Source organism: Cherax quadricarinatus, chromosome 7 (assembly GCF_038502225.1).
Source record: "Cherax quadricarinatus isolate ZL_2023a chromosome 7, ASM3850222v1, whole genome shotgun sequence".
Taxonomy (NCBI): domain Eukaryota; kingdom Metazoa; phylum Arthropoda; class Malacostraca; order Decapoda; family Parastacidae; genus Cherax; species Cherax quadricarinatus.
In genome coordinates this window covers 21,341,917-21,356,073 of record NC_091298.1, presented here as the reverse complement: position 1 = coordinate 21,356,073, position 14,157 = coordinate 21,341,917, and the positions used below count along the sequence as shown (strand labels likewise).

Here is a 14,157-nt window from a genome sequence, read left to right as displayed (position 1 = left end):
GGGGTGGTTTGCTGGGCTGTTGGTATTGTTGGCTGCTAGTGATCGGGGCTCCCTCTCGGCTGGGCATCCAGCTGTAGCAAGGGTTCTCTTAATGATGTCGTTGACCTCATTGTGTCTTGCATGCCAGCCCTTGGTTTTGGAACAGTTAAGACCATGTAGACCGTATTGGTCTGCTTGCGCTTCGCCGCAAATACACGTATATTCTGTGTGAATTTTATACTGTTATATATATATAACAGTATAAAAATAATTTGAATAATTTCTGATTAATTATTATAAGGAATACCCTTTTTTAACTTTTACACGCAGATGTCTTCTGAAGGTGAGTCAGCGCGGGGTGGTGGGCGGGTGGGGGCGGGGAACATGATGCCTCAGCAGTACCCTGCCCACTTCTACCCTATGGTGGGGTACCAGGGACCGCCACAGCCCTGGTTCCCCGCACATCCGCCCTCAGGAGCCCCCACCCAGTGGTCCTGGAGCCCGCCCATGGGATACCCAGCGCCCACCCCGCCCTGGTCTACGCAGCAACCTGCATCCACCATGACCACCAGCACCAGCACGGCGGCGATGCCCTCCGACGAGTACACAGTGGATACCCTCAGACGGATCTACAACGATGACGATGGAAGAGTAGAGATCCAGAGAGTGAAAGTGCAGCGACGACACCCAGACACAGGGAACCTCACCTTCCCTGCGACTCCCGACACCATGAGTGTCGTCCCAGTCGGCAGTTTTCCTCTCAACGAGCGACGGCCACCACCAAGAAAAAACCGACGAAAACAAGACGTACAGGTTATGACTGCAGCACCCAGACCTTACCCTTGGTATCCTTACATGCCCTGCGTGCCCTATCCTTATCCATACCCATATTATTTGGGCGGATGTGTGTGGCCACCAGCTTCGCCGCCTGTCTCCCCAACTTCTTGGAGCGGGAATGAGGGAAGTGATCGAACATCATCCAGGCAAGACTCCATCCCAGCCACACTGGACTCGCAGCGACTCGACTCTCGCATTTCTCACCCGTCCCGTGGGTCTATATCTCCTGTATCACTTCGCTCGCCATCGCCAACTGGTACCTCGCACCTGATGGACATCCACAGCCTGGCGCCCTCTGACAGCGTTTCTGTGCGCGGACACAAGAGAGAATCTTCCCTAGAGCGTACACTCAGGGGACCCACACCTCCTCCACGCACCAAGAGCAGAGCTTCGTCAGACAGCAAACCAAGTGATATTGGGAAGACACAGGAGTGGATCCTGGAGATGCACCGCGCCCTCGGCACCACCATTGATGGTGCCTCTGATGCCACGGACAAAGCGTCTTTCACGACCGCTCCTTCAGACGTCGTTGTTTACAAAAAGATACCTCCCAAGAGAAAGCGAAGAAAAGTCAAGATTGACAGCATAAGTGATAAGGGCTCTCTTGCTGATCAGAAAGAGCTAGATAATGTTAGTGACAGACAAAGTGTTGAGTCCGACATGGCGTTCGATGAATCTTCGAGATTAAGTTCAGAATTGACCTATGCTTTCAGAAAATTAGAAAAATCAGTAGATGTTTTCAAAACGAAATTGTCTGTCGAGTGTACACCAGTGCACAGTTCCGCTCCTTCTCCATCAATTGAAATTGTTCATTCCAGTGGTGACTTGACACCAACTGAAGGGTGCATGCCTGTGCCGCCCTCTGACGTTAGCATGCTCCTCGAGGATTCAAATAAACAAGAAGCAGACCAACCAGATCAACATGAAGCCTTAGTCTCCCTAGATCGTGGGCTTTTACTAGGATCTGTTTGTTCTCTTCCTTCTCTTGAAACCGCTAAGACAGACTCAACAATAGATATATCTGTTCACAGAGTAGTGATGGAATCCCCTGACTCTGTTCTTCAAGGTCCACCAGAATGTAATGTTTCTCATTCCTCTTCTGCCACTCCATCTATGCTAGAAACAGTTTTTCCTGCCTCCACATCGAGTATAATCGTCTCCCCGCTGCCAACAGTAGCGACCACCTCTCAGACCACTCCGGCTCCGGGATCTCAACCAGAAAATGCCACTGTAGCTTCACAGATATCCACAGCACCCACTGATATTGCGTCAAATTTGGCAGTAGTATCAAAAGTCGACCCCCCACCCGCACCTGTGACAGGAATATCCAAGTCAGATACAACAGCTGTACAATCTTCGCAAGTTCTATCATTTAATCACCCTTCAGCTATGGCAGCACCATCAACAAGTCAACCCTTATTAGTGTCAGCGTCCGCTAGTCACAATGCTACAGCAATAGAATCCACTCCTACATCAGCCCCTGAAGTTACACCAGCTCCTGCAGCTGTAGCACCTCAGGCATCTGCACCAATTCCTGCAGCAGCACCATCTGAAGCTTCTGCACCAGCCAATGTTGTAAGGGGCGAAGCGCTGAGCGAGGGTGGACGGGACTCGAGAACTAGTAATAGCACTTTCTTCTCAGCGCGCCCCTCAGACGACCCCATGCTGATGGACACCGACTCCACGGAGATCTTGCTACACACCACAGACGCCACCACAGCCGATGAGGTGAGTCTCACTTGGGACTAACTAACGCCATCTTAATCAAACCTTAAACTGGGGACTTTTTTCCTAGTCCTACTTTGCGCATTTACTAAGGTACTCTTATTTGGGTTAGTTATGGCGTGTGGGGATTGCCCTAGGGAAGGGGTTGTGTCCTGGGAAAGGGGTCTTATCCTAGATGTATTTTGTCTGTGCCCTGGCCGCGATACCCAGCAACATCAACCACGCAACTCATGCATCATGAGGTTCTTCGTAAGGTCTGCAGCAGAGAAACACTACTAGCAAGCTACACATTAGTTTCTTGGTCATTCTTCACTAAAAATACTTTACAAAATAGTTATTGATGATTGTATTGATGAAATACTTTTAAATACTTGATCCTTTATTTCACACCAGTCTTATACACATGCTTCTTTGGTAATAATGTTTATCATATTTAACTACAGAAAAATATAACTACGTAATACAGAACAAATCTTTATGTTAGACAACTTTTTTTCAGTATTGTATTATAGCAGGTCTACAGCCAAGCCGTCGGGAAGGTTCTTTACTTGAATGACATTGACTCTCACGTCCATGCTAATGCCAGTCATCCCACGCTTAGGATATAAGATATATATGAGCAATGATGATCATCCTAGGAGCCCTCGTACTGCCAAAATTCTAAACATACGGACAGAACTTGATATGCCAAACATCAGAGACCGTGTCGCTGAAAGAAATGTCTTCACTGGGGTCAATATGCGCAGGCAAACCCATTCAAACCCTTGAGCAGATCTCCAAACTTTCTTCAGCGCTGGTAAACACTCCTCCACATGGATCATAAAAACTGGAAATGACCTCCACGTGAACCAGATACATGAGTTATGTCAAGTATGGCAACAGCGACACTTCCCCGCTCCATAGAAAATTACCCTATTCCAAACCAGTACCCCATCCTTTCCCCCCCTCCCCAAAAAAATTCTTAAATCACAATTGAAGGCAACCAGGATGCCTTAAGCTGTATAGATGCCTTAGTCACACAACACACACTTTCACAAATTATGTATACTGATGGTTCTGTTTACCAATCCGTGGTGCAACTAGTAGTGCCGTTGTTGTCATACAAAGTGATGGCTCTCATAAAGAAATTGGAGTACGAATCAATAACTGGGCTTCTACCGTTCAAACTAAATTATTTTCCATACTCCTCGCACTCAGATGCGCCCATGTATCAAGGTGAGAACTGTAACTTATTCTTTATCACCCATAAATGTTCATAACTCCCTGAGTATCAATTGCGGCATGCTTGTATCAGAAGCCAGATACAGGTATGATAGGATTATGGACAGTGGAGTCAGAGTGCACCTTCTGGATTCCATCTCACCTTAACCTTCAGGTACAAGACAGATGCAAAGAGAGAGTAGATTCCAATCTAGGACTGTCAGCTGTTGGAGACCAGTTATATGAAAAGAACTTCAAGTGAATTTCAGTGACTCAAGACTGAGGGAGACTGACACAAGTCAATGCATCTATAATCATGCAGGAGGAACCACATGTCTGTGGTACATCCAACAAAATAAGCAGACATTTGGATGCTGGGTTACCAGTATCTCGGCGAGATTATATCACCACCACCAAATGATGTAGACGTAACTAACTGCCAGATGTACAACTGTCACAATTGTACAATTGCTAGATGTACAATTACCACACCTTGCGTTATTATGTGCTGGAATGCGATAAAATTAATGAATTCAGAGACAACTCACTCGGAAATGTTCAAGAAATGTCAAAGTATTTTATCAAGAGTTACATATTACCTATCACTCTTAAAAAATATCTGGACTTTACCCACTCTAAATAACGCATAAACACTTAAACTTTTTTACAAGCATACTTTTCCAAAATATAAAGTAATATTTTTATAACATTTTTGTGACCTATTTCATGTCTGCAAACATAATACGATTGCAACCAGATATACACATGTAAATAATTCATTACCACTTGAACTTGTTCAGCTATCAAAACTTTGCGACCCAGTTCCTGGACCCATTATTTGATTCTGAAATCTCTTTTGGCTTCCGCCCACACCCTGGGTATGGGCAGCGTAATAAAAATGTTAAACTAACTCCGCCAGCAGTCACTTATGACTCAGTTTATTTATAAAATTATTGCTTACTCGAGGCCTGGTCATGGACCGGGCCGGCGGGAGCGTTGACCCCCCGGAGCATTCTCCAGCTTACCGAGTTTATTCAGGAAGCTTCTCGTAAGTTCGGGTCAGGCGTCGTGAGGGCTGGGCTTGGTGGAGAAGTTTGCCTAGCAGCAGGTTGTCTAGGAGCAGATTGCCTAGCAGCAGGTTGCCTACCAGAAGGTTTTCTAGCAGCAAGTTGCCTAGCAACAGGTTACCTAGCAGCAGGTTGCCTAGCAACAAGTTACCTAGCAACAAGTTGCCTAGCAGCAGGTTGCCTAGCAACAAGTTACCTAGCAACAAGTTGCCTAGCAGCAGGTTGCCTAGCAACAAGTTACCTAGCAACAGGTTATGTAACAGCAGGTTACCAAAGCTAAAAGCCCTTCCCTGAATTACGGTATTTTATCACCCGCTTTTTGGCTTGTAGCCGGTCACCAGGATATCAATATATTGAAAATCATTTTACGTGCATTTAACAGATGTATCCAAACAATATCTCCAGGTCTCTATTTACATATCTATTCTATATTGGGGGATGGGTCACCTGCTATTTTATTATCAAGTTGAAAGAATATAGCATTAATCTACATACATTTTATTTCTTGGCACTTTATGCAATAAGAAGACAGTATTTTCGATTCTCTGAGTGTCAGCATGTGTGAGCTAGACGGCAGCTCAGTTGCGAGTGATACCTGGTTCTTACCCCGTGAATAAGTTCCATTGTAATGGATAAGAATTAGAATTCAGCTCATAAACACACCTTCCACACTTCTTCCTTTACCATCAGCTCCACTCCTTCATATTCAAATTCAAATTCAAAGTTTATTCTCTATAAGGATTACAATGCTGAGTTTACAGAATTTGGTTATTGAGTGGTTTACATGTAGTAAAATAATGATTACAGAGTGTACCACTAGAACACCTAGCATGGCTTGGCATTTCGGGCATACTTAGTTTAAATCTTAATTTTAAAATATTACAAATTATGAGGTAAGTTGGTATTATGGCTAAGTGACTAAATACTAGTTTGTGAGTTTAGCAATGTGAATGCTTTTGTTTTGGCACAGTACATAGTCTCAGTATTGGAGTATCACAGGATTCATTATTTTAAGAATGAGATTAATATTTCTGTTTATGGTCAAATGGGTGAGTGAGTGTAAGTGTGAACCACCAGGTGGTATTCGTGTAGTTAGTTGAAGGGGTGTATCAGGGAGATAAGATGTTTTCTAATGGTAGTTTTGAAGGTGATGAATGTGTCTGCAGTTCTAGAGTTCTCAGGTAAGGTGTTCCAGATTTTAGGGCCTTTGACATACATTGAATTTTTGTAAAGGTTTAGTCGGACACGGGGAATGTCGTAGAGATGTTTGTGTCTGGTGGGTTCTGTCACAACTATCAAGAAAGCGTTTTAGGTCAAGGTTGATATTGGAGTTTAAGGTCCTGTAGATGTAGATTGCACAGTAGTAAGTGTGGATGTACTGAACAGGGAGTAAGTTTAGATCTATGAAGAGTGGAGGGGTGTGTTGCCAGGGATGGGATTTAGTGATTATTCTTACTGCAGCATTTTGTTGGGTTATTATTGGCTTTAGGTGTGTTGCTGCAGTTGATCCCCAAGCACAAATAGCATAGGTGAGGTATGGATAAATAAGTGAGTGGTATAGTGTGAGAAGGGCATTTTGCGGCACGTAGTATCGTATCTTGGAGAGGATCCCAACCGTTTTGGATACTTTTTTGGTTATGTGTTGGATATGGGTGCTGAAATTCAGGTTGTTGTCAGGGTATAGGCCTAGGAATTTTCCCTCATTATGTCTGGTAATTAGAGTGTTGTCGATCTTAACGTTAATTTGTGCATCTCCTGCTCTGCTACCAAACATAATATAGTAGGTTTTGTCAGTGTTAAGCGTAAGTTTACTGGTTGTCATCCAAGTCGATATTTTGATCAGCTCCTCGTTAACAATGGTGTTGAGGGTGGCAAGATTAGGGTGAGAGATGACATAAGTCGTGTCGTCAGCAAAGAGAATGCGTTTCAGGTGTTGGGATACATTTGGAAGCTCATTGATGTATATGAGGAAGAGCAGGGGACCAAGGACACTTCCCTGCGGAACTCCAGTATCAAGTGGCCGTGTTGTTGATGCTGTGTCTTTAATGGTGACATACTGATACCTATTAGTAAGGTAAGATTTGAAATAAGCAAGCGCATGGCCTCTTATACCGTAATGGTCAAGTTTGTGGAGTAGGATGTCGTGGTCTACTGTGTCAAAAGCTTTTCTTAGGTCAATAAAAATTCCTAGTGGATATTCCTTATTTTCCAATGCTGTGTAAAGCAGATCTAGCATTTTTATGATTGCATCATTAGGTTAGGTTAGGTAAGGTTCGTCAGGAAACAGGACAAATGTTTCCTGACGCGGGTCTTAGTCAGATGATGACCCGCCTTTGGAGCTTTTGGTCATCTGACCGAGGCCTTCCGCTGGCTTACCGGTCCACCCCTTTAAAAATTATGGTCATTTATAACCAGTCTGCATCATTAGTGCTTTTATTTTTCCTGAATCCAAATTGGCAGGGGTTGAGTATGTTTTGTGCCGTTATAAATGAATATAGTCTCCTGTGCAGATGGGAAAAAAACCACGGAACAGGCTGGGTTTGAACTTATGGCGAGTGAATCCTAAAACCCCGTACCAGTGCGTAAATCACTCGGCCATGGGTTTAAATCTCACCCGTTCCGTGGTTTCTTTACAATTGTGTTGGTAGGTAAGACACAAAGGCAACAGTTAGGCAACTTTATTCCGAAACGTTTCGCCTACACAGTAGGCTTCTTCAGTCGAATACAGAAAGTAGGCAGGAACAGTAGAGATGTGAAGACGATGTAATCAGTCCATCACCCTTGAAGTCGTAGAATTTGAGGTTGTCAGTCCCTCAGCCTGGAGAGTTCAGTTCCATAGTCAGGAACTATCTGAAGATCAAGCGACAGTGCGGAGACTTAAATACTGTCGGAAGGAGAGGTGCATAGTAGTAGTAGTAGTAGTAGTAGTAGTAGTAGTAGTAGTAGTGAGAATGTAGCCACTGATAGGTCAGGTCCCTCTCAGATCCAACAGTTCTCACTTGAAAGGGTTGTCCAAGGTGTTTTCTGTACCAAGAGGCCATGTGTTGCAGTGTCTGACAAGATGAACATCAAAATGGTATAAAATACCGACAGGTTATGAACATCAAAATGGTATAAAATACCGACAGGTTATGAACATCAAAATGGTATAAAATACCGACAGGGTATTTTATACCATTTTGATGTTCATAACCTGTCGGTATTTTATACCATTTTGATGTTCACAACCTGTCGGTATTTTATACAATTGTGTTATTGTCGGCCCGAAATGCCCATGCATGCTAATGACTTTATGTTTAACAATATTTTATTACATGTAACCTACATATTGTATACTACGCAAAGAAATAAAAAATAGATCTTTTTTTATTTTGACTACGATTTCGTGAGTTATGGCAGAGGGTATTGAAGAAATTTTTGTAAGTGCAGAAAGAATGGTATGAGCTTGGACTTAGAAAACCTGGGGTGAGGTAGACAAGGTAACCACTACATCACTGATAATAATTCGGGATTAACTAGATATCTTGCTCAGCCTTAGGCTGTGATATGCGCCGCTGCTGTCACAAAGTAACTTGAACCTTGTTAGGTAAGACACATATGCAACAGTTAGACAACTTTATTCCGAAACGTTTCGCCTACACAGTAGGCTTCTTCAGTCGAATACAGAAAGTAGGCAGGAACAGTAGAGATGTGAAGACGATGTAATCAGTCCATCACCCTTGTAGTCGTAGAATTTGAGGTTGTCAGTCCCTCGGCCTGGAGAAGTTCAGTTCCATAGTCAGGAACTATCTGACTATGGAACTGAACTATGGAACTTAACTTCTCCAGGCCGAGGGACTGACAACCTCAAATTCTACGACTACAAGGGTGATGGACTGATTACATCGTCTTCACATCTCTACTGTTCCTGCCTACTTTCTGTATTCGACTGAAGAAGCCTACTGTGTAGGCGAAACGTTTCGGAATAAAGTTGTCTAACTGTTGCATATGTGTCTTACCTAACAACCTGTCGGTATTGTATACCATTTTGATGTTCAACTTGAACCTTGCTACAAAAAATTGTCAGTGTTAGTCATGTATGCAGTGTAGTAGGCAGGAGGCAATTTGGGTCTTTCAAGGCCTGGAGACCTGGTCAAGAATTTGGTTAAGATTATTTTAATGTCGGTGGCGAAATGTTAACGTGTCTGCCTTATATGTGGAAATTAATGCACAAATAAGCCGCATATACGAGAAATAAGCTTATAGCGACGTCTCGGTCCGACTTGGACCATTTACAAGTCACAGTAACACCTTCGTGTGTTAGTGTGATGATCCAGGTATGACCGAAACGTCGTCGTAAGCTCCTCTCCCCTGCGATAGCTCAGTAACAGTCCCAGATTTTCGCTTAGCAGATTACGAGAACACTTATCATCTGTTGACTGGGGTAACGAACAGAGCTATCAATATGACAGTTTTCTGAACACTATACATGCTGCTCAAAGAACGTTTATCCCTTATAAAGAAATTAGATCAAATAGAAATGACCCAAAATGGATGAATAATAGGCTAAAATATCTACTAGGGCATAAGAAAGGATTGAACATTAAAATGGTATAAAATACCGACAGGTTGTTAGGTAAGACACATATGCAACAGTTAGGTATCTTTATTACGAAACGTTTCGCCTACACAGTAGGCTTCTTCAGTCGAGTACAGAAAAGTTGATAGAAGCAGAAGATACTTGAAGACGATGTAATCAGTCCATCACCCTTAAAGTTTTGAGGTGGTCAGTCCCTCAGTCTGGAGAAGAGCATTGTTCCATGGAATGAAACAATATGATATTGTTTCATTCCATGGAACAATGCTCTTCTCCAGACTGAGGGACTGACCACCTCAAAACTTTAAGGGTGATGGACTGATTACATCGTCTTCAAGTATCTTCTGCTTCTATCAACTTTTCTGTACTCGACTGAAGAAGCCTACTGTGTAGGCGAAACGTTTCGAAATAAAGATACCTAACTGTTGCATATGTGTCTTACCTAACATAAGAAAGGAATTTATAGGCGTATCAAAAGAGGTGAGGGTCATCTTATGAATCAGTATATTGACATTAAGAGGGACATTAAAAAGGGGATAAGAAAAGCTAAAAGGGACTATGAAATTAAAGTTGCTAGGGATTCTAAAACTAACCCAAAAAGTTTTTTCCAGGTCTATAGAACAAAAGTTAGAGATAAGATAGGTCCCGTTAAAAATAACTATGGGCATCTTACTGACAAAGAGAATGAAATGTGCTCGATTTTAAATAATTATTTTCTCTCGGTTTTTACACAGGAAGACACTAACAATATTCCAGTAATTAATTTTTATAGTGGGCTAGAAGAAGATAAATTATGTAACATCACAGTCACTAGTGAAATGGTTGTGAAGCAGATAGACAGACTGAAGCAAAATAAGTCGCCGGGTCCTGATGAGGTTTTTTCAAGGGTTCTTAAGGAATGCAAAATGGAACTCTGTGAACCATTAACTAATATTTTTAATTTATCTCTTCAAACAGGTGTAGTGTCTGATATGTGGAAGATGGCTAATGTAATTCCTATTTTTAAAACAGGGGACAAGTCGTTACCGTCAAATTACCGCCCAATAAGCCTGACCTCAATTGTAGGCAAATTACTAGAGTCAATTATAGCTGAGATTATAAGAAGCCATCTCGATAAGCATAGCTTGATTAATGATACTCAGCATGAATTCACAAGAGGCCGGTCTTGTCTAACTAATTTATTAACTTTCTTCAGTAAAGCTTTTGAGGCTGTTGGCTGTTTGATATTATTTACTTAGATTTTAGTAAGGCTTTTGATAGAGTTCCGCACCAAAGACTGTTAAAGAAAGTGGCAGCTCATGGCATTGGGGGAAAAGTGCTCTCATGGATCGAGTCATGGCTCACAGACAGGAAGCAGAGAGTGTCCATAAATGGGGTTAAATCCGAGTGGGGATCTGTAACAAGTGGCGTTCCACAGGGATCAGTCTTGGGCCCGTTGTTGTTTATAATATATATCAATGACCTTGATGAGGGAATTACTAGTAATATGAGCAAATTCGCCGATGACACAAAGATAGGTAGGATAATTGATTCAAACGTAGACGTTAGGGAACTTCAGGAGGATTTAAACAAACTATATTCTTGGTCAGAAAAGTGGCAGATGCAGTTCAATGTAGATAAATGCAAGGTTCTGAAGCTCGGGAGTGTCCATAACCCTAGCACTTATAAGTTAAATGCTGTAGAACTTAGCCATACAGATTGCGAAAAGGACTTGGGGGTTATGGTGAGCAAGACAGCAATGCCTAAGTGTACGAAATAAGGCAAATAGATTACTGGGATTTATATCAAGAAGTGTAAGCAACAGAAGTCCAGAGGTCATACTGCAGCTTTATACATCATTAGTAAGGCCTCACCTAGATTATGCAGCTCAATTCTGGTCTCCATATTACAGAATGGACATAAATTCGTTAGAAAACATTCAGCGTAGGATGACTAAATTAATACATAGCATTAGAAATCTTCCTTATGAAGAAAGACTGAAGACTCTTAAGTTACATTCACTTGTTAGACGAAGAATGAGGGGAGACCTGATCGAAGTGTATAAGTGGAAGATAGGTATTAATAAAGGGGATATTAATAAGGTCTTGAGGATGTCTCTCCAAGAGAGAACCCGCAGTAATGGATTTAAATTAGATAAGTTTAGATTTAGAAAGGACACAGGAAAGTATTGGTTTGGAAATAGGGTAGTTGATGAGTGGAACAGTCTACCTAGTTGGGTTATTGAGGCTAGGACTTTGGGTAGTTTCAAATTTAGGTTGGATAAGTACATGAGTGGGAGGGGTTGGATTTGAGTGGAACTTGCACATCAGAGCTTACTTCTTGGGTAGCATTGAAAATTGGGTTGGGCAAATGTTTTATTAGTGGGATGAATTGTAAAGGACCTGCCTAGTATGGGCCAACAGGCCTGCTGCAGTGTTCCTCCTTTCTTATGTTCTTATGTTCTTATGTGTGCGGGTTATTTGTGTATTGTTCCAGTCACAGTATTGTGCCATTTTGTTCTTTATGGAGGTTAATGCTTGGTGTGACCCACAGGACGATGACCACACGGACTCAGCAGCGGTGAGTCCTGCACCTGACGAAGGTGACTACCAGTGGGTACTACAACAACCTGGGGAGACTCCAGACCTGACCTCCAGCAACCCTGCACGCCAGGACGAGCGACGCAACGCCTGGCGAGCAGAAGTTAGGTGAGCATAGATTGTGACCATGGTAGTCAGGTGAGCATAGAAGATGATCATGGTAGTCAGGTGAGAACAGAAGATAATCATGGTAGTCAGGTGAGAACAGAAGATAATCATGGTAGTCAGGTGAGCATGGAGGTAGCCAGGCTGGTGTATGTGGTAGGCTGGTGTATGTGGCAGGCTGATGTATGTGGCAGGCTGGTGTATGTGGCAGGCTGGTGTATGTGGCAGGCTGGTGTATGTGGCAGGCTGATGTATGTGGCAGGCTGGTGTATGTGGCAGGCTGGTGTATGTGGCAGGCTGGTGTATGTGGCAGGCTGGCATATGTTGCAGGCTGGTGTATGTGGCAGGCTGGTGTATGTAGCAGGCTGGTGTATGTGGCAGGCTGGTGTATGTGTGTATGTGGCACGCTGGTGTATGTTGCAGGCTGGTGTATGTGGCAGGCTGGTGTACGTGGCAGGCTGGTGTATGTGTGTATGTGGCAGGCTGGTGTATGTGACAAGCTGGTGTATGTGGCAGGCTGGTGTACGTGGCAGGCTGGTGTATGTGTGTATGTGACAGGCTGATGTATGTGACAAGCTAGTGTATGCGGCAGGCTGGTGTATGTGGCAGGCTGGTGTATGTGGCAGGCTGGTGTATGTGGCAGGCTGGTGTATGTGGCAGGCTGGTGTATGTGGCAGGCTGGTGTATGTGGCAGGCTGGTGTATGTGGCAGGCTGGTGTATGTGGCAGGCTGGTGTATGTGGCAGGCTGGTGTATGTGGCGGGCTGGTGTATGTGACAGGCTGGTGTATGTGGCAGGCTGGTGTATGTTGCAGGCTGGTGTATGTGGCAGGCTGGTGTATGTGGCAGGCTGGCATATGTTGCAGGCTGGTGTATGTGGCAGGCTGGTGTATGTGACAGGCTGGTGTATGTGGCAGGCTGGTGTATGTAGCAGGCTGGTGTATGTGGCAGGCTGGTGTATGTGTGTATGTGGCAGGCTGGTGTATGTTGCAGGCTGGTGTATGTGGCAGGCTGGTGTACGTGGCAGGCTGGTGTATGTGTGTATGTGGCAGGCTGGTGTATGTGACAAGCTGGTGTATGTGGCAGGCTGGTGTACGTGGCAGGCTGGTGTATGTGTGTATGTGACAGACTGGTGTATGTCACAAGCTAGTGTATGTGGCAGGTTGATGTATGTGGTAGGCTGGTGTATGTGGCAGGCTGGTGTATGTGGCAGGCTGGTGGATGTGGCAGGCTGGTGTATGTGGCAGGCTGGTGTATGTGGCAGGCTGGTGTATGTGGCAGGCTGGCATATGTTGCAGGCTGGTGTATGTGGCAGACTGGTGTATGTGGCAGGCTGGTGTATGTGGCAGGCTGGTGTATGTAGCAGGCTGGTGTATGTAGCAGGCTGGTGTATGTGGCAGGCTGGTGTATGTGGCAGGCTGGTGTATGTTGCAGGCTGGTGTATGTGGCAGACTGGTGTACGTGGCAGGCTGGTGTATGTGTGTATGTGGCAGGCTGGTGTATGTGACAAGCTGGTGTATGTGGAAGGCTGGTGTATGTGGCAGGCTGGTGTATGTAGCAGGCTGGTGTATGTGGCAGGCTGGTGTATTTGGCAGACTGGTGTACGTGGCAGGCTGGTGTATGTGTGTATGTGGCAGGCTGGTGTATGTGACAAGCTGGTGTATGTGGAAGGCTGGTGTATGTGGTAGGCTGGTGTATGTGGCAGGCTGGTGTATGTGGCAGGCTGGTGTATTTGGCAGGCTGGTGTATGTGGCAGGCTGGTGTATGTGGCAGGCTGGTGCATGTGGCAGGCTGGTGTATGTGGCAGGCTGGTGTATGTTGCAGACTGGTGTATGTTACAGGCTGGTGTATATGGCAGGCTGGTGTATGTGGCAGGCTGGTGTATGTGGCAGGCTGGTGTATGTGGCAGGCTGGTGTATGTGGTAGGCTGGTGTATGTGGCAGGCTGGTGTATGTTGCAGGCTGGTGTATGTGGCAGGCTGGTGTATGTGGCAGGCTGATATATGTGACAGGCTGGTGTATGTGGCAGGCTGGTGTATGTGGCAGGCTGGTATATGTGACAGGCTGGTGTATGTGGCAGGCTGGTGTATGT

The 14,157-nt window shown here is 44.4% G+C and overlaps 1 protein-coding gene across 4 annotated transcripts in view; it reads left to right on the top strand.

The window, feature by feature from the left end:
- Positions 1-14,157, top strand: part of LOC128687025 (mucin-2-like) — an 84,390-nt gene that overhangs the window by 38,586 nt on the left and 31,647 nt on the right. For all 4 annotated transcript variants that reach the window (XM_070082363.1, XM_070082364.1, XM_070082365.1 and 1 more), the window contains exons 3-4: positions 310-2,544; positions 11,917-12,071. In XM_070082363.1, coding sequence (XP_069938464.1) covers positions 310-2,544; positions 11,917-12,071 — 2,390 coding nt within the window. The remainder of the gene's footprint in view (positions 1-309; positions 2,545-11,916; positions 12,072-14,157) is intronic.